The sequence below is a fragment of the Artemia franciscana genome, chromosome 11 (assembly GCF_032884065.1).
Source record: "Artemia franciscana chromosome 11, ASM3288406v1, whole genome shotgun sequence".
Lineage (NCBI taxonomy): Eukaryota > Metazoa > Arthropoda > Branchiopoda > Anostraca > Artemiidae > Artemia > Artemia franciscana.
The window spans coordinates 19,520,380-19,546,981 of NC_088873.1; the positions used below are offsets into that span (position 1 = coordinate 19,520,380).

General features: G+C 33.6%; 1 protein-coding gene and 1 long non-coding RNA gene across 2 annotated transcripts in view; one reads left to right on the top strand and one right to left on the bottom strand.

Moving 5' to 3' along the window:
• Window positions 1-26,602, bottom strand: part of LOC136032933 (uncharacterized) — a 417,461-nt gene that overhangs the window by 255,893 nt on the left and 134,966 nt on the right. The gene's annotated exons all lie outside the window — the stretch shown is intronic.
• LOC136032927 (exosome RNA helicase MTR4-like) overlaps window positions 27-26,602 on the top strand; it is a 46,646-nt gene continuing 20,070 nt past the window's right edge. The window contains exons 1-8 of the mRNA XM_065713396.1: window positions 27-214; window positions 2,991-3,116; window positions 7,239-7,481; window positions 11,761-11,935; window positions 17,777-18,091; window positions 20,559-20,828; window positions 24,361-24,627; window positions 25,918-26,194. Coding sequence (XP_065569468.1) covers window positions 138-214; window positions 2,991-3,116; window positions 7,239-7,481; window positions 11,761-11,935; window positions 17,777-18,091; window positions 20,559-20,828; window positions 24,361-24,627; window positions 25,918-26,194 — 1,750 coding nt within the window. The 5' untranslated portion in view covers window positions 27-137. The remainder of the gene's footprint in view (window positions 215-2,990; window positions 3,117-7,238; window positions 7,482-11,760; window positions 11,936-17,776; window positions 18,092-20,558; window positions 20,829-24,360; window positions 24,628-25,917; window positions 26,195-26,602) is intronic.

Genomic DNA, 26,602 nt, shown 5'->3' on the forward strand with positions numbered 1-26,602 from the left:
AAGTTGTTCATTGGCAAATCGGGGTTAATCATGTATTTCAGTTTACTCAAAAAAATTTAAAAACGTTGCACCACACTTAGGCCAGACCAAAGGCTAAATCTGTCTATATACTTGCTTAGTTTTTAAATCTCTATAAAATGGCGGATATAGACGACCTTTTTAATCATTTTGACGATGAAGGGAGTACATTAAATTCCAGTTTACCAGAATTGGGGTAAGCTACAATTTCAGTGTGAATAATTAGGCCTAGGTTTAGGCTTGTGCTGTCTCTAAATATTCTTATAAGGTTATTATTATAATTGGATACAGTTTGGAGTGAATCTAAGGATTTTCTATCTTTGTAATGCTCTCTTACGACTTCTGTAGGTTGTTTGATGTGGTTCCTGAAATATATAACCATTCATATTAGCATATTGACTTACCAATAAAGTGAATATAGGCCTACCACTCAATACCTTTTTTTATGTATATAAATAATTGCCAAATTCATCTTCAAGTACTTTTTGAGCTCTTAAAAAATGACATATTTTCAATTGAAGTAGGCTATAAGTTATCAATCATCTTCTTACAAAATAATGCTAGACTATGTTTTCTTAGTGCTGTTTTCCTGATAATTTTTGACAAAATAATGCTACATTTTCTCAGTGCCAAAATTGTTTATAATTGGGTTAGGTTAGGTTATGTTGGGTTAGGTTAGATCAAAAAGTGCTTAAATTTGAAATAGAAGAAATTATTATATTCATAAAGAACACAGAAAAGGCATCAAGTAGTATGTTTAATTTTTTGGTAAGTCAATAATATAAACAGTTAGCCTATATATTTACCTGGTTGATTACTAGGCTACACTTGGTCTGAGGACTCAACAGCATCCCAGTTATAGGCTACAAGAACTCTTGCTGTAGCCATTCTTTGTCAATATTTTGCTTGAATACACCCATCAAATCAGCAGCCACTGTATCTTTAGAGAATTGATTCCACAAGTTTGTTACTTACTGGCTAAAGAAATGGCTTAAGCCATGTTTATATTAACAGACTGCTCAGGTAGCTAAGAAATAAACTTACCTCTATAGTCAGAATTGCATCCTGATTTCCATTTATGGGTGAATTCTTCTTTGTTGATATTATTAACTTGCAAATAAAGTGAACATACCACTTGGTGCTTTTTTTATAAACTCTTTATGAATATAATAATCTCTTCTATCACAAATTCAAATTTAAGCCCTTTTTGAGCTCTTGAAAATGACCAAAATATTTCTAGTTTTTGGGTATAAAAAGGGCTTAAAATAGCATAATCTAACCATTCTACACTTTTATCTGTTGGCTTTGATGTTTTCAATATTTTATCAAAAACACAGTCAATAATATGAACAACAAAAATTTACCCATTTATGTTGGGTATAAACTTAATCCCCACCCCCTATAAATATACCAATTCAGGGTATAGGGTAAAAAACCAGTATCCAATTGAGCAAAATTATGTGAGTGAATACCTTCATGTCTTGTTATCAAATAGGAATTGAGAAGAATTGTATATATCAATGAATAGTTAAAAATCTAAGCTATACATTGATATTATTTCTAAAACTATTAAAGATAAAATACTTGAAATTACTAGTTTATTAACTTACCAAGAAGTACCATTTTATCAAAATACCAATTATCCTATTTTGGTGTATATATCCTTTCAGTGTTTCAGTTTTATTCACATATTAACAGAAAGCTGTTTTTTTCTGATTCTAACAATGTAACTTTTATTGCTTGATATGTATTTTATAATCATAAATATTAAATATAATCTTTTCTTTTCAATTGCTTGTCAGAGCAGCAACCATATTTTTAATTTATGCTGACAGATTATTGGGGGAAATTTCACCAAGAAGGCAGGGCTCTTGTTACTACCCTCTCATCACATAAATACTGCAGTAAAATAAGGGTGGTCCTAAAACCCATCTTTATTTTTCTGGAATGCCAAAGAAAACTAGTCTTTCCCAAAAAGAGGTCTTTCACCCTATATTTGCACATTAGGGAGGTAAGGATGAAGTTTCTAATGCAAATGAATGATAAATTTGGATTCAGGATGCAATTCTGACTGTTGAGGTAAGTTTGAACTTTAGCCCCCCCCCCCCCATATGCATAGATATATCCTGAATTGGTATATATAGGGGGGCAAAATAGATCTTCTGCTTAAGTGAAGTACAAGAAAACTGTTTTGCAGCTTCGTAACTTTGCTAAATCCCAATTCATGAGCTCTGCAAATACATTTCTTAAATTTAGAACAAACCCAATGATATGGCTTAAAATTATACTCCCAATAGCAGAATCTACATTTTCAGATCTAAAACCAGGGATAAAGAAAGTGATGACTGAAAATTAAGGTAAAATGTTGTTTTATCAAAATTTCAATTGGTTACATGTCAAGTAGCTAATGTTTAATTTTTTGAAATAGAACTGGCAAATTTGTAATACTTAATTATCAAAAAAGGGTTAACATATAAGCTTAACATATAAGTTTCATTTTCCTAACCTAAACCTTTTCCAAGGTAGCAAAAAGTAGCTAAACTAGAATTTCTTAACTATTACAGGTACCTACATTTTGCTTGGTAACATTGTACATTCACAGCTATAAGACAAAAAAGTAGTACCATTAGGCTCCTTATTTTGTGGTCTTTCTAATTATTTTATTTGTATTTTTCAAAATGTATCCCTGTCCCTCCTTGGGGTCCCATATTTAAACCTATGACATATACAAGACTCAAAGCAAACAATGTTATTCTTAGCTTATGATATGCAGGTTTTCTAATATTTATGACTATGGGCATATAAGTGATTTTGAGGGGTAGTTTTTGGTTAATCCTATTACCTAGGTACATGTTGTTGTTTGGAAAAATTGATTGATATGAGATAGGGCAATAAAAATTCCCAAAGTCAAAGCCTTGTTTAGAATTCCTGAAGTCATAGCCTGAAGAAGTGCAGTTTAGCATTATTTTTAGGACTAACCCTGAAGAACTATGTGAAAAACTGAAAAGAGAATTGGATGAAGAAGTTGACACAAAAAGCAACTTGAAGAAATTTAAGCCTGAAGATGGACCAGCTAAACCAGAAGTTGATGATGAAAGGTATCTAACTCTATTGAAGTGATTGCTTTTTATTCTATTCTCTTTTATATGTTCAGTAGTTGGTCAAATTGGAAACTAAAAAGTAAATCAGAATTAGAATACAAATTGTGAATATTTTTCTAGTTCTAGACAAGCCAACTTCTAATGCCTTTTTTTTACAGAAAACACATTTGACATTGTTTTCATTACTATTCAAATCCAACGAATAATTAGTATTTCAAGAATGTTCTGAATAAAAATAACATAATTTTCTTGAATTCTAGTGATTTTGAAATCTTGTTATCTTCCCATAAGTGAGTTCAAGGCTGTTTTTATTCAGTTGTAGATAAAATGTTTCTCAATGTAAAATGAAACTAGCATTTCATTTGTCCTTTCAAGTGTAATAAGAAACAGATAATGTGTACCAGAATTAAAATCCAATTGTATTTATCTTAAACCCCTCCTATTTTTTTTTATTTAAACTAGCAAATGACTCATATTAAATAGAAAAAAAAATAGTTGTAGCACCCCCCACAGTCAACTGGTGTATGGGACAACCTGTTTGAGTCTCCTCCCTACCTCTTTAAGCAGTATTTATGGCATAGGCCTATTCTTTAATTATGGTTTCAAAACATGTCATTTTGCCTAACACCAAGTGCATTTATATTGATATACCATTAATTTGGTTATTTTTAGATGCAACATGTGCAAAAACTAATGATGTGTTACTCTGTCCCAAAACACAAAACTCCAACCCAATTTATGTTGTTATTTTTAAAAATACAGCATGGACAAGCTGAAGTTAAGCTACTTTGCCTAAAATATAAAATTTACTGTTTGTTTCTAATGTATTTGATGGCAAGGCTGATGATAGTTTAAATCTTCAATGAAATACATTACCAAGAAGTGTAAAGTTATCTTGTTACATTGCATTATTATATATAATTGTTGCATAACCATTTGAATAAAGATTTATTTTTCAGTCCACAAATATTTCAGATATGACTAACTAACCATAATTGTGTAACCCATTGCCCCTGGAGTTGAACATTCTAATTTTCTACTACAAGTAACTCTGTGATTGATTTCAGAAGGTTTTGTAGCCTCATACTTATTCTACAGAAACTAAAAATAGCCACTTAGCCCAAGTGTGTAAACTCTTCTTATGAAGATTAATGTGTCTTTTTGCTCTTGCTTCCAAATTACCCTCCATCATAGATAAAAGATCTTCTATATATAAAATTGTTACCATCTGGGCTTCAAAAGTCAGTTGTTAAAGTCTTAGCTGCAACTTAACAATCAAATTTTAGGTGAATCTAGAGACTTTCTTGTAGAGAATGTAGGGCCTGAAAGTCTTGTATAACACCAAAATTCTGTTTACTTAGGCCAAGATAGTTGTTCCAAAAGGATCCAAGCACTTTCAAGTAGTGGCATAATTTGGGATAGGTAATGTTTTTTTTTTTTTTGCTTACCTTTAGGATTTTGAAAAATGCCTTTTTGAGGATATTTTCATTGGAAAATAACTGTTCTGGAGTATTTTTGTTTAAAAATTCGTTTTGGGACATTTTTGTTTAAAAATACCTTTTTGGAGTATTTGTTTTAAAAAAAAGGCCAGTAGCCCTTCCCTGGTTGGTCTTATTCTTATATGATTCTGGTTCTAATATGGTGCCCCATTTCTAAATTTCAACTGAAAATTGGCAGTAGGAAGGCGTTGCATCTACCTTGGTTCTCTATTTGTACAAATGGAAAATTCTTGTATGATGATTACTATGTTTCTGATTTAAAGAAGTCACTACCTGCCAATGTTTCTTCTAAGAAGTTGGATATAAGGAAGCTTTTAAGGAATATTTAGGCAGATGTTGAACAACATCAAAACAAAGTATGAGCATGTTGACTTTCAAAAAGGTGACAAAGCAGTATATGAAAAACAACTTATGTCATTAATTTAGTCCATTAATGGTAAGTTGTGTGAGATTTTGAACTAGCCAGAACGCACTATATATATGCTTATCATACTTCACTACAGTTACCATACCAATGATGATGCTACTGGGGTATTAAACCAACTAATGATTCTAAGGGTATTAGGATGAAACATTTAGGGAACATTTAGGCGTTTCAATTAAACAAAAAAACTGTATGCATGCAGATTTTCAAAAGTATATATAAGCAGTATCATAGGCAGTACCATTTTATAATAGCTAGAATTATCATTGAAATTTTTAATGGAGCTAATTTGATTCAAATCAAAAATTCTGGTGCCCTTTTTAACAATAAAAAGAGGTTTGGAGGGTAAGACATGATCAAAGACATGAAATAAAAAAAGAGAAAAAATATACCTCTCAAGCCAAAGCTCCTGAAAGGTGGAGTAACTGTGACCCATTGGTCAACCCCAGGTAAAGTTGTCCATAGGATTGGACTCAACCCCTGTAAAGTTGCAACTAAATTCCTTGCTCATAGTCATTGCCACGTTTAATTCAGATCTCACTGATCATTCTTGATGCAGAAGACAAGACTGTTGTTCCTCCCTCAGTAAGGCTCAGTCAAGTTCAGACACCTGATATCATATAGCTGTTGACCCAGATTTATTGAATGAATTAGGCCAACCATCTAGTAATTAGGCTGATAAAAAGAGATTTGGATATCCCTCCTTCCATACTAGTTGGATCAGCTGAGGACCATAAAATGTGCAAATACAAGTCTAGCTCTTAGTTTCAAACAAGGCTGGCTGCTATTTGAGGTTACCACCAGGGAACCAGTTTGAAGGAAACAGTGGATTTATATCCATTTTTCTCAACCCCAGAGACATTAGCTGCAGATTATTATCAACAGTTTTGGGGATCCTTAAATTCTAGATTTGGTAGAAACCAAAAACCATTTGCGAAAATATATCTTATTCAAATATAGGCCAAAATCTCTCAAATACTCACTTGAGCGAAAATCAAGCGCTATTTGTGAAACCTTTACTTAGTGCTTTGATTTAAGACAGTCATACTGAAATCTTAATGATTTTTTATGACTGACATTTTATCTTTTAGGAGACTGACAGTTTTATCTTTTTTATCTTTTTTCTTTTTTATCTTAAATATTTTATCCTGGATTGTTTCTGAAGGATAATGTGTCGAAAAAAGTACAACTCTTCAGTATGTTCAGAGTCGGAATGAGGAGGAGTGTTGGGAGAGACTTGGGTCCAACGATGACTTTCTGATTGTATAGATGAAAGATGCTTTGATGATTCTGGTCCCAACAAAGTCCACAAGCTCACTTTTCTACTGAAATCTGTATATGAATTCGCTGTCTTAAATAGGCTTTAACGATTATGTCATGAATTTTGTCCCCCTCCCCCCATTGGAAAAGGGCAACACTTTAGCAATACCAACCAACTTGGATGAAAATCAAAATTTAGTGTTGAAATTTACACTCAATATGTCTTGAATTTTGACATCTTTGCTGAATTATTTTGCCTTGATATTGAACAAACTCAGAAATATCTGAATACTAACCTTGGAAGTTGCCAACCATGGTGGAAATCAGGAACTAAGAGGAAAATAACTTCATCTTAGACACTTTTTTGATCAGTTACGACCATTCCTTCAATAACATTCATGATTCTAAAGGGGTGTAATGTTTCTATTTTTATGAAGTTGGGGGATTTGTTATGGGGCTTAAACCCCATAGCCCTGCTTTTGACTCCTTAATTATGCTTTCTAAATTATCCCCAAACAAGTACAAGCTATGTAGAGCAGGTCTAAATTTGCCAAATTGGAGCAGAACTAGGCTCTGGACTCAGGGTCCTGCTTTAGCAACTCTAATTATACATATCAGAAAATCTTACATTTCTTTGATTCAGAGACACCATATGAAAAATAGACACAATATTCTAATTTTGAATAGTTTTCTGGCTTGACGACCAGGGCTATTCCGTTATCATAAATAAAATATGTACAAAATCCTGATTGTAGCAAGCTATAAACACTCACAGTTGTCACTAAAGTTTAACTTATGAAGCATATGTTTTGGTAGCTATTTGTATAATTTGAAACCCAGAGGGGCTATGATTTCCAGAGGGCTACAGGGAAGAGTGTGGCTAAAATTGCAGCACCAATGATAATTTTTAAGAATCTCATGCTTTATCCTTTTCAGCTTATTGAAGCTTGGCCCTCAAATCATCACTCATTCTATTGAGACTGCAGAGTCATGTACACACGAAGTAGCATGTAATCCAGATTATCCATATACACCTTTGAGAGATTTCACGGGAACTCCTGCAAAGGAATATCCATTCAAACTTGATCCTTTTCAGCAAGAAGCTATACAGTGCATACAAAACAGCCAGTCTGTCCTTGTTTCTGCTCATACTTCAGCTGGGAAAACAGTTGTTGCTGAGTAAGTATTTCATTCCTAAAAAATATTGAAAATACTATATGTTAGTAGCATGGTCAGAATTGTAGTCTGAAGAAGACCAAAATAGTTAAGATGCTTGGTGAAAATTGTTTATGGAACAAATGTGAACAAATGGACACTAGAAAATTTTAAGATTCTACAAAAGGATATATAAGAAGGGAAATGATATTTCTTTGTATCTCTTTCTTTTTATTTTGTAATGCCCTGATTCTGCAGGTTATAAACAAATATTAGCACATTGACTGCTATTTGTAAGTGTTACCTGTAATAGTGCCCAGGATTGAGGAGTAGAAGTGCTTCTGGCATTATTTTACTCACTCTCTTGGGTAAGACCTATTTTCTTAAATGTTACTGAAAAGTAATATTATTTTGCTAACATTATTGTACTAAATCAAGAAGAAAAACTAATAAAATTACTTGTCAGTTCATAGGGCTTTAACTCAAATTGCCACTTTTCTTTGTTCTCTCCTTTGTCTCTTTGAGTGGAATTATTTTTCTCTTCATAAAACTAAAAAAAACTTTCTCGTCATATAGAAGCTTATTACTTCGTCCATGTTCTTAATATTGCTGGTACAAAATACTCAATAAATCAACTGTAAATAATCTTACCAAAGAAATTTAATTTAGCTAAGCATTGAAGCGCATAGACAAATTGAACTCTATCTAAACATATCCTTGTTTTTATGTCACATTGAAGACATCAGCCAGTTAATGACTATTCAATTTATATTGTGAACTGGTTAAAAATTGGGGAGAACTGTGGGCATATGCCTAGGTTTGTAGAAACCTATAAAATGTTGAAAAGTATCTATTGGAGTCAAACTTTTGGTCCTATTGATAACAGATTTTATTGAAAGTTTGCCACAGCAATTAAACCCAATTGGAAAGGTCATCACAACAATTAATTACATGCCAGATTTTCTTTTTTTTTGTATTCATTGAAAATTTAGCTTCCCTCCCGCCCGTGTAAGGCTCTGTGGTCAGGAAATACAACAGGGGACAAAAAAAGAAACAAAGCCATGCTAATCCCGCTATAATGAGGAGAACAAATTGTAAAAATGGGAAAAAACAAAAATTAAATGAAAATTTCCACCCAATAAGGGAAACCTTCGTGCCAACTTAATTAGGGTATTCCAATTATGGAGGGAGTTAAATTTGAGTGTAGTTTGGATTGCGAAAATTATAAAAGGTTGATCAGGTACAGAAAATCGAGTTCATGCAAGGGAATTAGAAATATTGCATGAAGCTGAAGGAAAGTGAAAAATGCACAAGAAAGAATATAAAGGAAAACAAGACCAAATAATTGTTTAGTTGAAGAATGGCAAAAATAATATCTGTATGATCGGACAATAAGAGAGATGAGACTGAATTAAACAATAATATGGGCTCTTGAATTAAATGGGGTTCTCAGAATTGGTCCCTTAGAGTTTACCCAACCGTATTGACATTCTCTCCGACAGGTTTAATTATTATATTTAACTAACCTTAGACTTTGTCATTATTCCACAAGAAAGGAAGGGTGGTAGTGTTAGTGAAAGTAACATGAACTATCCAGTGAATGCGATTGATTGTTACAGGATTGTGGGGATTTGGGATAATAGAAAACGTCAAATTTCTCTCTTATAACCGTATATATTAGGTTGTTGGAATAAAATAGAAACAATGGCAATCTTTAAAGAGAGCCCCGCCTATTCTCAATTCCAGTCCATCTACTGGCCTTGAATCTTTTTATGCTTACATCGTTCACGATTAATGGATTAAAAGAGCAGTCAGGGAACTTTTTTTTATCATTACCCCAAACTATTTGTCTAAGTTGATGTTACTTAGCCCCTCATGATAATTTTGAAAAGAAAACAGTAACCAAAAATTTAATTTAAACATCACTTATTCAATTTATGAATGTAATGCCTAGTACTAGTAATACATAACGGTAATAATGGTAATATAAGTATTATATATAACAAATTGAAACCTATTGGGGAACAATTGAGGGTTGTCATTTTTGGGTTCTGTAACAAATCGTAATAATAATAATGGTGGTAAAAACAAAAATTATAATTGAAAAAAAAAATAGAAAAAAATAATTGAAAACATTCTTCCTTCACGTTTTGAAGAAATGATATTGTGTCATGTTTGATGCAATTGCTTGAAAAATGGGACTTTTTGATGTAAGAGCGATTTGAATACAGTCTTCGGCGTTTGTTCGATTTCTGTTCTTCGTTTTATTGTTCGTTAGAGCGGAAAAGCGCTTTTTGCACAAATATGTTGGTCCAAATGGCAGCAATTTTTAATCGCCTCTTCATGTGCAATTTTGAAAGCCTTTGCAGCTTTTGACATCCAAAAAAGACGACAGGTTTACTCTACTCTCAAATTGAATACGTGCTTCTGCATTAGATCGAAGTTCAATAATTGCTTTTACCAAACCTGAAGGCTCTTCTGGTATCATAGTAATTTCACATTTAAAAGGATCTACAATCCAACTGACAGTACGTGTATCAAGATCTGAAAAGTAATGTGAAAACCGCTTTCTGAGTTCGATAAAATTTCTTACAATTGTGTCCTTGATGTCAGCAAAAGTAATAATCCCGCAATCTTCCAAAAACAAAGCTAACCTTGAAAAAGAAGCTATCTTGTTCTGCCCTACTTTCTGTCTCCAATATTGTAGCTTTAATCCGACCGCTGACGCTATTTCTCTCGCTGAAATGACATTAATATTCTTTCATTGCAATTCTTTGTTTAATATGTTTACACCCTCAAAAATGTCTGCTGCACAGACAGACAATGATATGCAGCACATGAAGAGTTTAAACTTATCTGCGAGAATGTTTTTTTTTTTATCAACCATAGAAATTTCAACTTCAGTTTTGAGAGTTCTAACTCGATTTAGTGTATTTACGCGAAAGAGCCACCTTACTTTTGTATAATAAAGTAAGTTCGTATATTCAGCTTTTCCGTCCTGACATGAATTCACGAAATAGCTGCGGGTTTAGTGCATGTCCCTTGATAAACTTACAATCTTGATGATATTATGCATGACCGTTTCTTGTATAAGTTCTAAATATTTGACCATAAGGGCCCGGCGATGGTTCATACAGGGAGTAACTTTAATATTTGGGTTATTTTTTCTAAGAAAGCTAAAAAACTATTTATATGACCCAGCATAGATGGGGCTATATCCAAAGCTATATCCAGCTATATCCAAAGATATAGAAATACAGTTTTCCCATTTTAAACTTTGCGCATTGAAATATTCATTTAGTTTATTATAGACATCAATTCCACGAGATCTTAACTCGAGAGGAAAACAAAACAGCAATTCCTCTTTAAAATTATCTGCACCTTTGTAGCGAACAATATACCATTAGATGTAAATTGCTAATAAAATCAGTTGTCTCATCAAGCTGAATAGCAAAATATTTAGCCTGTTTTAATGCGAAAATAAGGCACTGAATTCAGTTTCTTGGCTTCTTTTTAACTACACATAATCTCTGCCATTTTTGAAACAGCTGTCTTAACCAAATCTTCACCAATAGTGTTTGGTTTCTTATTTTGAGCAATAAACCAGGCTACTTCAAAGCTAGCACTTAATTCTAAATGCTATCAATTGTACCAAACAAGTTGCTATTCAATCTTTGTCTTTTAACAGATATTTCTAACTTTGTAAAATATTCTCGTAGTTTGGAAGACAGGTGTGAATACAAATTATCTAAACATTTCTTACCTGACTTTTTTTAAGATTTGGAAGTCAGTGTCTTCATAAATATAACACACTCTGGTTTCATTGTACCATTGTTTTCTGTTTGTCTAAAACCGTAAATAAGGAATTCGTCTTGATATGTTCTTTTTCTATTTGCTGCCATTTGAAGGGAGACGGAAAATAATAATTAAAATACGCGGCTACTCTTTATCGATATATTAATGATTAATGTCGGCAACTAACGAGAAAAACTGGCTCTCTGACTCGTCAATGTATTTGTATTTTGGTGGCGTGGCATGGACTGAGCAGATAGCAGGGGCTGTGCTTTACTGCGCTAAGATTGAACTCGAGAATGCTCTAGTGATAGGGAGTGAGATGGCGTGGCCTGCATATGTTGCTAAATTGTTTGACTTGAGAAATACTAACAGGTTTATAAAATAGCAAATTAAAAATATATAATTTTTAATCCCAAAAGTTTCATTTCTACCCCCCAAAATTTTATTTTTATCCCAGTTCCCCAATCGCTGGTTTAAAAGATGCCTTCTATTTTCATTTTGATTCTAGATATGCTATTGCTCAGTCGTTCAAAGAGAATCAGCGTGTTATTTATACAACACCAATCAAAGCCTTGAGCAACCAGAAATATAGAGAGTTCAGTGAAGAGTTTAAAGATGTTGGTATTATGACTGGTGATGTAACTATTAACCCCTCTGCAAGCTGTCTTATCATGACTACAGAGGTAAAAAGTTATTTCGTTTCAGTTCTTGGCAGGTTTACTTTATGAAAGACATGCTTGCCCACATGAAGGGTTGGGGATCTTTCTCTGCAATATTACCCCCCCCCCATTCCCGCTGGAAAAAACGCCCTTTGCCTTAAACATCAAAAACAAGAAAAACAATAGGGAATTCTTTTTGCAAGGCAGTGGAATTTTAATTTGAAAGAATATTGAATAGATAATTGAATAGAATCTTGGCATTTTGGCAGCTAACCCTGGCAGTCTTTTTGTAACTGGTTCTGTGTTAATGTCTACTGTTTTTTAATGTGTTTTGTAAGATTGTTTTTAATTGAATTTGTGTATAGAACATTCAGTGAATATTCCCTCAAGTCCCTATTTAAGGAAATATTATTAATCTTAGTCTGATTTCAATTATTTGTGATTTCTGATTAGTCTGATCTCGAACATCCTGCTTTATGCCTAGCTCATTGCTGATAAGGGCGGATTCTTCAAAAATTATTTGGAGGCTGGGGTTCAGAATCAAAAGAAACATTAGCAATATTAGAATTTAAGGCTTTGGTGATATAATCTTTGTGCTGTTGTAGGCATTTCTCTAAATTCTGGGGAGTTCTACCTACATAGTATTTGTCACAATTCCCTATTGTTCTTCTTGTTTTTGATGTTTATGATGAAAAGGCAGTGTGGTGTTTATCGCTATTTATATCCTTTGTCTTATATAAACCCCCGTCCCCTCTATACAGGAGTATAGAGTATTTTCATAGCCCTTCTTAGAGTTGAAATTATTGTGGTCGCAAATGGTAAAAAGTATTACGTATATTCATTAGGAAGAACCTCATTTATTTTTTCATGTGTAACGTTCTTGTTTGTATAGTACAGGCATTTTACTGCAAATGAAATGAGCTTGATCTGAATATCTCAACGGCCATTTTGATTTTTATTCCTTACAAGAGTTTTGTATCAAGGCACTTGGCTCATTCTTAACTTTGTAACCATAAGTATTTTCTATAAAGATAAGGATAAATACCAAAAATGACACCAACAAAAAAGTTATCAAATGCTCAAAGAATTTTTGGAGCTAACTTGACCCAGTTAATTCTAAAACGCACATGAACATTTACTTAATGCTCACAAGCACAAAGACATACTTAAGAACCCCGGAATTGCCATGTCAAGTGGCTGAAGGTCGCATTAATATGAATGTAAACGTGTCTGCTTTTTGAACTTTCTTCATTGTCTATTTTATGGACTTGACTAGTTTGGCTTCTGAATGCCACATTTCAAGTTCATAATTTAAATTTCATACTTTCATTTTGAATTTTAAGTGCTTGCATTAGGGTGTTGTGCATTTTGGGTAGTGCATATTAGGCAAAATTTTATAAGGTGTCTTAATCAATGAGCTAATATGTTTCATCTTTAGACAGAAAACGGTTTAACGAAAATCTAAGGACTCTGATCTTACTTCTTGGTTTTTTTTTTTTTTTACAAACATCTTTCTTTATTCTACTCTAATCAGGGGTCTAACTGACTTCGATGAGATTTTCATCCTTAATCAATGAGCTATGTGATCTTCGCCTTTTTATGAAATCAAAAACGATAATCTGACCAGAAAGATCTTAGATGAAATATTTTAGCACTTTGATAAGTAAAAAAAGGGCTTTTATAAACTCTAGATAGGTTTATTTGCTAAATAGATAAGTAGATAGGTTTCTAGACATGTGAAACCAAACGAGGTATTCAGACAAAATAGTCATTTATATGCTCTCCATTTGTTTCTGACCGTTTCAATTTTTTAATATATTAGTGTATATTTATTATTAATACATAATTATTATTTCAAGATTCATTTATTTAAAAACAGCTTTCATAGTAGCAAGAGCCTCAACTAAATAATGCTATTTCTTACAACAAAACATGAAAAAAAAGTAAGCAGAATTAATGACACTCGTATGAAACGGAATAAAAGAATTGCTGAATCGATTCGTTTTGCATCTTATTGGCTCGATTTTGTTGGGGTTTCGATATTGGCCTTCAAGTCATCACTCATTCTATTGAGACTACAGTCGTGTACACACGAAGTAGTGTGGGCAATAAGAGGAGGCAACAACGCACTGTGTTTTTCACTAGTGAGGAGCGACTATCCAAATTTGCACATGAGATGGAATCTCCGTGCTCTCAGCGTTTGCATTTTCAACGTTGCAGTTGCAGTTACATACATGTAATGTTTGGAGCCCAGTATGATTTTTGTCGCACGTTTTAGAACAGCCTCGAGATCGTCACTTCAGTAGTCAATGTTGTGCACCTGTGGCACCCAAACAGGGCACGCGTATTCTAGCAAGGGATTTATCTTGTAGATATACGCTATTCGTTCACCGGGAAAACTAGTCGTCGGAGTGGAGTCAGTGATCAGAAAGCGTAGTTGCCTTTTTTCACAAGGTTAGAAACATGGTATCTGAAAGAACAGTTAGTACTTAAAGTCACTCCAAGAATAATTGCAGTTGAAGTGGTAGGGAACCAGGGTCCAGGACAAGCTACGTCCCTTTTATGCGGACTAAAATGCGTCACTTTTGTTTTATTGACGTTAATTTGAAGTCCATAATTCCTGCACTGATCAGTGAAACTGTCTTTCTATTCACTTTGGAACTGCGGTATTGCTTGGGATTGATCCACGAGAAATTTGAGCAAGACGGACAGACCATCGACTTATTTAAAGAGTTCATTAAAGTCAATGAGAACTTTATTGATCACAGCCAAGAACAGTACAGCAGCCAGCTTGGTACCTTGGGGAGCACCACACGTTATTTCAGTCCATTCAGAGTTGAGATCTCCAGCAAAAAACGCACTGATGACTGCTTCTGAGGAAACCGACTATCAACAGCAGTGTCTGTTTTCTAGCCTCCATTTATTTCGGATTTGTACAGCAGCGATATGGCAGATTAAATCGACCGCTTTACGGTAATCAGCGAGCAGAAGCTCTGCTATGGTTTTTCCCATGTCTAGCCATTCAGGTATCAGATGAAAGAGACGCACAAGGTAATGGGTAAGGTTGCTTCCTTTTAAACATCCATCCTGGAAAGGGTTGATTTGCGTCAGGAGTTCACGATATATGAAAAATTCGGTGATCTTGGCGAGACTCGGAGCTATTGAAACTGGACGGAATTGTTCACATAATTTCGGCTACTTCACTTTAGGTATAACGCGGACATATGCTTTTGAACTATAGACTCTCTTCCACTATTGTTGAACAATATCAATTTATTAGTTAATTCGAAAACAAATCAAATATTTCTTGGATAAAACTGCTGAAGAATGTAAAGCGCAATATTCAAAACTGATAGTGCAGGGTTTTCGTATGACTAGTCTGTAAACTATAAACAATAATAGAGAATCCATGGCTGCTAATATTTAATACTCTTAGCAAATACTTTTACTGTTTACCTACAGGTATCTTTAGAGAGAGGCATAAAACCATGCATAAAACCCTGTGTTGATTTTATTTCTTCTAGCTTGTATTTTATAGAACCTCTCGTGCCACTAACACACTTCTGAGAATTGTTATTTAACAGTTTTGTTAGCTAACATTCTTGTTTCAACGAGCTAACAGAAAATTGCTATATAACAGAATTGGATGGTAGAAAAAAGTCTTTAGTAAAAATGTGTCCCTTGTATTTCTTTGTGAACTTCGTATGGAAGATGTGGTGTAGAAACATGGGAGGGGCTCTTTCGATCAGATATTGGATATCATACTGCCCTGTTTAAGAGCCAAAATTAGTTGAAGGGCAACGTGCCCTCATGAGCCCTTTTTGTCCCTTGCCCCTAGGCACCACAGAACCTCCCTTTGCATGAAATTAAATATTCAGGCAACCTTTTTAGTCAAAATGATCGAGACATCTAATAGATATGCCTTCAGAGAGGACACGACCCTCCAGACCCAGGGGCAAGAGTTCTATATTGTGCAAATTCCACATTGTTCACTAGATTCAGATGCAAAAAAAAAGATAATAATGATAATACAAAATGGAAAACAGATATTGATTCAGCGGAAAATAGTGCTCCACAAATGGCCAAAAGGTTTCCTTCTTTTCATCTTTTGAAAACTTATATCTGAAATTCCTTGCCAAGGGGACCCTAATGTCAAAAAAAGTAAAAATATGGTGGGTGAAATGGGGCATCCTTCGAAAAATTCATCAGCTTGAATCTTACATCTGTAAATCAAAGAATGCCAATGCGCAAAAAATGAACATTGAAATATTGGGTTTCCTTGAAAATGGGGCACGAAAAAAAGTTTGAACGGCTTGAAACTTGCTTCCATAAGTTCCTTGGCCTGGTAGAGGGCACACCCCTTGCCAAAAATGAACCAACAAACTTTTTTTCGATCGCCGGTAAACTTTTATCCTTTATGGCCAAGGTTATCACAATGCACAAGAAAAATTGAAACCAAATGTTTGCTCGCCCAAAAAAGGGCCAAAGAACGTTGTTTCTTGTCATTGTCAAAGGACAAAGGACCTCAGTGAACATGAAAAATTTCAGTTGCATCGATTTTTGACGCATAAAACAGGCCATTAATTTTTTTTGTCTTATATCCACTTGCAACTTAGAGCATGTAGACTGAACAAAATGGACCTCAGCGAAGACACAACGTTTTAAAGAAAATTTGGTTACATCGATCCGAGACATCCTGAAATAGACCAAAAATTACTTTAGTCTGACCAACTTAAAACTTACAAGATATTGGAACTGGGCCATAAGTACCTTGGCGAGGATAAAAAATTGGGAAAGAAACATATGGTTATATCAATTCAGACCCAGAAAACTTGAAGAATGTTTTTTTTTTTTTTTTTTCAATCGGCTTGAAAGTTACCGGGTATGTAGACATGGCCAAGGGTACCTTAATGAGGAATTTTTGATTCGTGACGTTCCAAATTTCAAAAAGCTTCACAAATATTTCTGCAATTAACACATCATAAGATTATATCAATTAAGAGACGAAGACTGATTAATTTTAAAAATAATTTGAATCGTTTTATCTTGAAAAAATAAGTATTGATGTAAGCTTAGTCACGTAAGGCGTAAGTCAAACTAAAAAAAAAAGTATAAATTAATGAATAAGATCTAAAACCGAGTGATTTTTCGTTTTTCTTTTGTCAATGGTGGATTTGTATATCTGGACCTAATGTTACTCATTCAGAAAGAATAACTCAAACCAGGGAATAAATGCACGAATAAGCCGCGTCGGATTCTTAATACTAATAAAATACCCATTTTCCAGCAATTTTTCCACCCAAGGCTCAGCCCCCTCATCCACTCCAAAAGTTTCCTTTCTCAAGACCCTTCACGTCTCCTCAGAAAATGCAATAAATTTTTCTCGCATTTTCCACACATCGGGCAAGTGTAAGGACCACTCTTCATTCAGCCTAACCAAAGTAAAGATGCAGAAATATGCATTTTAACTCAAAGCTTTTTGTATGTTAAAATATTCATATTAAAGCATTGAGCTTGTTTACTTGAACAACACTCAATGTTCAATTCGGTTCAATTACTACAAGTTCAATTCAGTTCAATTGTTGCTAGCTTTTACAAAACATGTCACAAGAAGGAAACATAAGACGATACAGGTTTTCCTAGTGATAATATGTCTTAGGCAGTCACTCTGCACTTATCTGGTAGTCTGATATAAAGATTAGTATTGGATTTCACCTGTAAGTCTGTGATAAGATGTGAGGATTAGCTGTTGAAAAATCTGAAGAGTAATGGAAAGGATTTTCTTTGGATTTACGATTTTTATGCATGAGACCCTTAATATGACCAGACAAGTAAACATCAAAGTTTATATTTGTTTTATTTTAGATTCTACGAAGTATGTTATATCGTGGATCCGAGGTAGTCAGAGAGGTAGCCTGGGTAGTCTTTGACGAGATTCATTACATGCGAGACAAAGAAAGAGGAGTGGTTTGGGAAGAAACAATTATCCTGCTCCCAGACAATGTTCGATACGTTTTTCTCTCGGCAACAATACCAAATGCAAGACAATTTGCTGAATGGATTTGCCATTTGCATAAGCAACCATGTCATGTGGTATACACAGATTATAGGCCAACGCCATTACAGAATTATGTTTATCCAAATGGAGGGAGTGGCATTTATCTGGTTGTTGACGAAAAGGTACATTTTGACTTGAATCTCAATAGATATTAAATTTTAAAAAGTAAAGTTTTTCAACTGAAAGTAAGGAGCAACATTAAAACTTAAAACGAACAGAAATTATTCCGTCTTTTAGGAGGTGACCCTCTCTTCAACCTCACTCTATATTGTAAAGTCCGACTTTGTGCTACAATTCTAAATGAAAGACTGCTCAAAAACAATAGCCGTTGAATTAGAATTAGAAGTATCTTTAAAACACTTTTAAGACTTCAATGTAAAGACAGAGCTGATGAGGGGGTAGCCCGCCTCATGCACACAATTGATCTATCTCCTTACTTTCAGTTGATTTTTTTTATATATATATTTAAATTAAATAAAGGAAAGCGTGGGAAACATGCGGCACCAAACAGCTAAAGAAAATGTAGGTTTCCTTTGAGGCTAATTTCATTTGAGGTTAGTTGGTAATTTCTGAATTGTTACGGACGAAAAGCATTGTGAAACTTAATGAATTAGTTAGATCATTAATTTTCACTGTCGAAACACTTACAAGTATTTGAAAGTGCCCAAAAAACTTTAAAATTTTTAAACAACAAAAGAAAAATGTTATAAAGGCGTGGTTTTGGGGTATGAATAGGCATAAGGTGGATCCAGAGGGAAAATTTTTTTTTATGTTGACGTCCTTGATACTTTCTAGGTCATTTCAGCCTAGGCTTGGGGAAACCAATAATGTTAAGAGATAAATGAGTGTATTTATTCAAGATTGGAAATAAGAAAATTAACAAATATCGTAATTACTCCAGATCCTTGTTCAGATTTTCTATGCCCTTCTTCAAAGCTTCAGCTATGCTTCCTTTACTGACTTTAAAAACTGCGCTTTATGTTGAAGATAATTGGGCTTTTTCAAGATAGGCCAGTATTATTATCGAAATCAGCATCAATTATATTTGGTTGATTTTGTCCATTCTCTCTTTCCTGTGATAACATTGTGTGCTATACCTCTGTTCATGTTGGACAGGTTTCCTCTTTTTTATATTCCTTATTTTATATTCATAATTTTCACTTCTTATTTATGTATTCTTATTTTGAATTTATATTATTTTATATTTTTTATACTTCTCATTTTTATATTCATTATTTTTGTGTCTTGTCGGTCTGTATGCAAAACCATTGGTACCTTCTTTGAACTCATTATTTCATTATCTTCATATAATATAACTCACTATCTTTGACACCCCTTTGGGTGTCCAGCTGAAAAACTGTTGAAGAGTGATGCTTAACAGACGTGCTAAGGTCTTCATTCAGTTATTGTATGGTTTCCTGTTTTTTTTTTTTTTTTTTTTTTTTTTTTTTTTTTTTTTTTTTTTTTTTTTTTTTTTTTCGGTAGCTTCCTCTTTTTCCGCCCTTAATTGATTGAAAGAATACTGACATTGATTAAAGCTTAACATTCAGTTTTTGTATGGTTTCCTGGTTTTTTTTTGTTTTTTTTTTGGCAGCTTCCTCTTTTTCCTTCCTTAATTTATTGAAAGAAGGCTGACATTGAGTAAAGCTTAACAGACGTGCTAAGCTCTTGATTCAGTTTTTGTATGGTTTCCTGTGTTTGTTTGTTTTTTGTTTTTTTTTGTTTTTTTTTTTGGCAGCTTTTTCCGCCCTTAATTGATTGAAAGAATGTTATCTGATATCGTGAGAATCAAGAAAATGCAGGAATCTGAGGTAAGGAGCTCTACCTGGTTCGCTTGCGGGTTTTCATCGGCAATGGTAAGAACCGTTTGACTGTAAGAATTGGACGTGCTAGATTTTACAAAAGTTCGTATAGAAATTTTCTTTTATTGTGGTGAAACATCAACATAACTTGAATTTAAAAAAAAGCAGAAGTAAGAAATTTCGCTTTGTTCATGTGCGGGTTTCCATTGGATTAAATCGGTGGCAAGCATAAAACAAGCTTTATTTTTCATATTATTTAATTTTCTGTGATTTTTGCTTTTAATATTAAACTTCTTTGATAAAAGGTTTGGTGGTCATGTTTGCACTAACTGTAGCTTTTAAGTGGGGAACGAAGGTCCAAGACCTCAATTTAGGTGGGGCTTAGAACAAAAATAACAAAGTTTTGGGCTCAAGCAGAAGTTTAAACTAGTTATGCAATGCTTCTTACTGATATGACCTCAGGGAGTTTAACGCCACGACGAGCTTTCATAAAATGTTGAGTTTCAGCTTTGCTCAAGATAACATATGCTCACACTATGGAAAAATCCTGATGAATTTACGTCTAAATATGAGCAACTGTGCTTGCTTATTATACCCATCTGAGTCCTTTTCCAATATATGTCAATTAAATCAACTAACACAAACCTGTTTAACAAAAACAGTATCAATAGAGGATAAATCGAAGCTTATTACCAAGGGTATAGCTTTTAACTATTTGTAAAATTATAAAAATGGAAGATCATTACACTGTAATCCTGTTTTTAATTGTGATTTTTTTTTTTTTAAGGGTGTTTTCAGGGAAGACCAGTTTTCCGAAGCTATGTCAATTCTACATAACGTTGGTGATGCATCTGCTGGGGATCAAAGAGGCAGAAAAGGAGGAATGAAAGGTGGGGCAGATGGTGCCTCAATTTTGAAGATAGTAAAAATGATTCAAGACCGTGGCTTTGCTCCTGTTATTGTTTTTAGTTTTTCTAAGAAAGAATGTGAATTCTATGCTACACAAATGGCAAAGCTAGACTTCAATAGTACAGAAGAAAAGAAGTTGGTTGAGGAGGTGAGTTGACCTGACTAGCTCTAATATACGCATGCAAAAGAATGCTAAATGCATATTTATTCAATGATAAATGGGATTAAATCCTTTTAAGAATCCTCCGTCTCCTGCAAGCTCAGCCTCCTAGGGCGTAAACGTAGCCACGGAAGGCAGTTGATTCTTTCTTAGAGCTGTAAATTTTGCAAAATAGGCTGAGGAAGACCCTATTTAAATTGCCTTGCATAGTGAGGGATAGGGGAAGGGAAATAAAGAAAACACGCCTCTAAAATCGGCACTCGGAATAATTCTTACAAAAAAAAAATGGGGTAAAAAACTAGACGTTGAGGATGTCAGACCACATCTTCTCCCTTTTGGGGAAATTCTATGATATACCTGTAAACATGTGGCTGTTTTCACAAAAAAAAACAACAACTAACTAACCATCATTTAACCTCTAACTTTGTTTTTTTTTTTTTTTTTTTTTTTTTTGTCTGTATATTCTTCGACTTGTTTATGTTTAGTCGATATTCATATCAAGTCATCCACAGCGGTGGGTATTACTTTGCTAAGCTTTTGATATAGATTTAGAATTTTAACAAAATTTATAATCCCGTATTTTTTCTGCGTTTTTCGAACTCAATTCTTCAAAATTGATATGTTTTATCAGATAATAAAACAAATATCACGTCCTACATATTTTTTCGATGCTACATAGAATGCCTTCACATCAAGCCTAATAAGATTAAGATAAAAACGGGTTTAAATTTAATAAAGTAGTGGAACAAAAAATGAAATCAATAAAAAACAAAACTTAAACGATTAAAAATCTAAATTTTTTGGCTTCACGTCCGGGAGCCTTTCTCAACGGAAAAGAAAAAAAAATTAAGGAAGAAGGAATAGTTTTAAAAATAAGGCTATCTAAAAAAAACAGCAAATAACACACAAGTGAAAGAAAAGAAAAAAACAACTAAAAGGCAAACTAATAAATTTACATCTCACATTCTAAACCCTTTCAGAACTGCTGTTATTCACTGACAAGACAAACACGAATGTCAATAGTACAAAAAAAATAATTCTCCTCATTACGGGATCTATTAAAAATAAAGATTATATGTAATTGAAAGAAAAATCATAAAACCCCAGGTTACCAACCCTGATTAAATTTACCAGGTACAGGTACACAACTATATATGACAACAGGTCAAAGAAACATCTGTATTATAAATTAAGTGTATTTTTTATTTGCTAGTTAGCAGCAGTCTGTTGACTCTTGCCAGCTTTTATCTTGTCCCGACTTTCGCTCGCAGGGTTGCCACTCGTTGGGGAGTGGCTATTATGTAACGCACTAATGCTAGAAAATATGACCTGCCCCCTAATTAAATTATTATAAATTGGACTCATTCTTTATTCTCCTTCATCTCTATTAATGCTAGTATCCCATAGATAATTTCTCTAAAGTTTGCAAAAGTCCTATAGACGTGCCCAGCATTTTTTGTTTGATCAAATTCTGCTATGGTGAGGTAAGTCAAATAAAGTCAATTTGACTTTTCTCACCATAATATATGATTTTTTATTCCATGTTAGAAAACTAACATTACTCTTATGTTAGTTTTTCGTAAATGGAAATGTAGTCTGGTCTAAGAAATTATTGAATTCTTGTGGTTATTCCTAAAATGTTGAAATTTCAGTTCTGAGCATGGAATATTGGAAAAAATATACCTGTTTTTATATTGTTTTTTTTTATAGTAAATCTGTTATTATTATTTAGTATCTTGGGATTTTTTTTTCTCAAACCTTAGAATTTCTTACTAGTGAATTTCGGGATGCTATTGAATTCTCAGTAGCAGTCGCGCTCTACATAGAGATGGGATGGAGGAAGAACTCCAAGGGCTTGTCCGACGGAACTCAAGAAAATTTGAAAATCTGTACATACTGTAAACTATATCAGGATTTTTTGTATTGTAAAATCCTCCTATCAGAAGGTCTAATGATTTGAACTTAGAAAGAAATTAGCATTTGAATTGGACATAGGCAAGCTTTATAACCTCAGCAACGTATGATTTACATCAAAAATTTGTGCTTGGCAAAGTATTCAAGATATATCTAATTATCAATCTAAGCGAGTTGCACATCCTCTGTTCATTGACTAAAATGCTAAATTTTAAATGGCAGTCCCCTAAAATGTTAAATGTTCTGGAATCTACAAAGAAAACGAATTCACTTTTATCTTTAACTTTTTTTCGGTAGAAAATAGCCTAATAAATATTTATAAGCATTTAAGAGTTGAGCTCAAATCATTGGAACCATGGGGAAAAATAGGCAACTTTTTAACATTTTGTAACATTTTTGTTTCAAAACATCATCTTCTTTTGTGACTCCTAATATATAACGTTGAATGGGACTCACATTTGAAATGCTTAATTCGCCTCCTATTTCCCCGGAGGGAGAAGGCGTGATCCACCAAACCCAATGTATTAGATGATAACATCTTTAGTTATGTCTATTGTATACTAATTATAAGTACTAAATTTATCGGTACTTACCTGTTATTGTGACCCCACTGTTATTCTTGATCTGAGTAAATCAGGTTTCCGTGTCTGCATTCGGAGATAATTAGCTTAGTCTCAGTGAGATAAACTACTATGCAGGTGTATTTTAACTAAATATTTAATGTATAGAGTTGGTTAGGTATTTAATATAATGCGTTCTGGTTGGCCTGCTTTCCATAGTTTGTTACTAAATAATTATCATTCCATCATGTTTTGGTATATTTCATTAGGACTAACCTAACTACTTCTTGGGAGTGATCGTTATAACACGTAAGTATCAATTTCTCACTTCAGTTATTATTGTCTTTCTCAAATAAAGTTTGTTCCTTAAGGTCTAGCCATAAAACTAAGTATAATCAAAGTAAACAGGTTGAATGTGTAATAGTTTGATTCTCCAAGACAGTATTTTCACCTTCATTGGAAATAGTTGACTTTTTCAGCTTTGATGCTTTGGAAAGTGTGTGAAATATCTTTTAACTCAATCCAAGTACTGTATGTGATATTCTTGTATTCTTATAAACAATGTTTTACATAGTTAAGAAGTCTCAGATCTTATGCCTTTGTTAAGCATCTTTGCGTGAACATAAATGATTTGTTATTAAAACTGAAATGCAACAAAGCGTGGGGAAAAAAGTATTGGGTGAATATAAGCACCGAAAAAAAAAAGAAAGGAAGGTTGCCATATACCAACAATTTCACTTTTTTGTATTTTCCAGAGAAAAAAATGACTTTAGGTGATAGTTTCTTCAGCTATCCTATTTGTTGGACATGATTAGAAGAAGGTGTTTAAGCTTACCCGCAATAATGACTATTAAGACTAGTATTCATCTGCATGATATCCGTCTTAGCATCCGTAACTGCAGATGATCTCAAACGCCTACTTCTAATCTTATCTTCAAAATGAAGAAACTGGATGGATTGAAAATGGACCCGAATCGGATATGGCTTGCTAATCATGTTTAGTACACCACAATGGAACCTGACATTTTTTTATCTATGTATTTTAGGTGTTCAACAACGCAATGGATGTCCTATCTGACGAAGATAAGAAATTACCACAGATCGTCAACGTTCTTCCACTCTTGAAGCGTGGAGTTGGTATTCATCATGGAGGACTTTTGCCCATTCTAAAGGAAACAATAGAAATTCTTTTCTCAGAAGGGTTGATCAAGGCCCTGTTTGCAACAGAAACTTTTGCTATGGGACTCAATATGCCAGCCAGAACTGTACTGTTTACTAATTGCAGGAAATTCGATGGAAAAGAGCAAAGATATGTAAGTATATCTGTTAATTAACTTTGGTACCCTCTTAATCGTCATTCAATCACAAAATAAGACAGTTGCCTTGTTTATCAACAAAAATAAATCTCAATAAGAAGAAAATAAACGGGACTACGATCAGTAGAAGAAAAAGACAAACTAAAACGACGCGGACATTTCCCCTCTATCAAACAAGGCGTCTTCAAAGCTAAAAAAAAAAAATCCAAATTAACCTAAAAAAAAAATATAATCTAAAACGAAACAAAAAAAGAATATACAATTGTTTGTGGTCCTCAATCATAGTAGCAACAATTTTTTTTTATTATTATTATTTCTTGGTTTAAGATTTTATTTGGTTTTAGGTTAGTTTCGTTTTCTCTTTGTTTTTAGCGTTGAAGATGCCTTGTTTTATGCAGGTGAAATATCCGCGTCGTTTTAGTTTGTCTTTTTCTTCTACTGACCGTAGTCCCGTTTGTTTTTCTTCTTGAGATTTCTCTTTGTTTTTTATCATGGCTGGCCAGTCCATCTTTAGGTCTTTTACTTATTTATAATGTTTTTATTTAGCCCAAATTAAGTAAATTTTGAGGAGAGGAACACCCACCCCCCTCCCACTATGTGCAGATAAGCTTTTACTCGGGAAACTATTTAAATTGTCTTGTGCAGTACTTTATTAGCCATTTTAACCAGTGATTTCATTGCTTGATTTGTCTTTGTAAATGTGTTAACTTTCTTGTTTTTCGCTTCTTTACTTGTTAACATACTCTTACTAGCTCATATTTGATGAGCAAAAAAAACTGTTCAGTTCTATATCAATTTAAGAAGGTGGAGATTTATATTTAATGTAACGATTTTGTCAGAACAACTATTATGTGTTCAATACAACCGTATTGTTTAAAAAGTGAGTTGAAAAAAAAGAAGAAAAACGGCTGAATTTGGAAAAGAGAAGTGTTGAAATATTCTTCTTTCAATAAATTAGTGAAATGATACCAAGTAAATTACTGAACCTAACAAAAGGTTGCGCAGCGTCACACGCAGAATTAGTGTACTAAACGATGACAGTATCATGGATGTCGACATCGACCAACATAACTGACAGTATCCGAGTGAGCAACAACCATTAAGGCATCCAATGCATCATTTATGTATTGTCGACATTATTTTTATTTTATTTGTTTTATACTTGTGAAAAAGTTAATACTGATGCATTGCCGAATGATTGATCAATATATTGGAACTGATGAAAAGCTTATGATTTAGTTATAAAGATATTCAATCTTTATTTGATTTATTATGATTTAATTATAGATTACTTCGGGTGAATACATTCAGATGTCTGGAAGAGCTGGTCGTCGTGGTCTGGACGACAAGGGTATAGTTATTCTGATGCTTGATGAAAAGATTAACCCCACCATCGGTAGAACTCTGATCAAAGGTCAAGCTGATCAACTGAATTCAGCTTTCCATTTGACATATAGTATGGTCCTTAATCTGCTACGTGTGAAAGAAATTAATCCGGAGTACATGCTAGAGCGAAGTTTCTTCCAGTTTCAGCAGTATGCCAATATCCCTAGGTTAATACAGAGTAAGTCTGCTTATCATGTCTTTTTTTCAACGTATATTAAGGATTCATCTTACTTTTTGTAATTGGTAATGTCTCCTTAACGCCTAGCTAATTATGTGGTGCTATGCAACGAATAGGAGGCGAGTGTTTCTCTGGAGAGCTTCTACAATCCATCTGGGTTAGTTGATTTCCTTTCACGAAAGGAGTGTACTTTTTTGCCTGAAGGCAAGCGACTATTGCTTTCGGTCAGTAGGGTTTCATTTAATGTTGACGAACTTATATATAGTTTAGAAATTATACTATATTTGGTCTCAAGGCTGGGGAATCGGCTTGAAGTTTCCAGGGAAGTTTGTTTTCGTGAGAGGGGTGTAAGGGAGTAATTTATTTGTTCTTGGAGGATGGGGCAGCACTATTATTTGTCCTTACAAA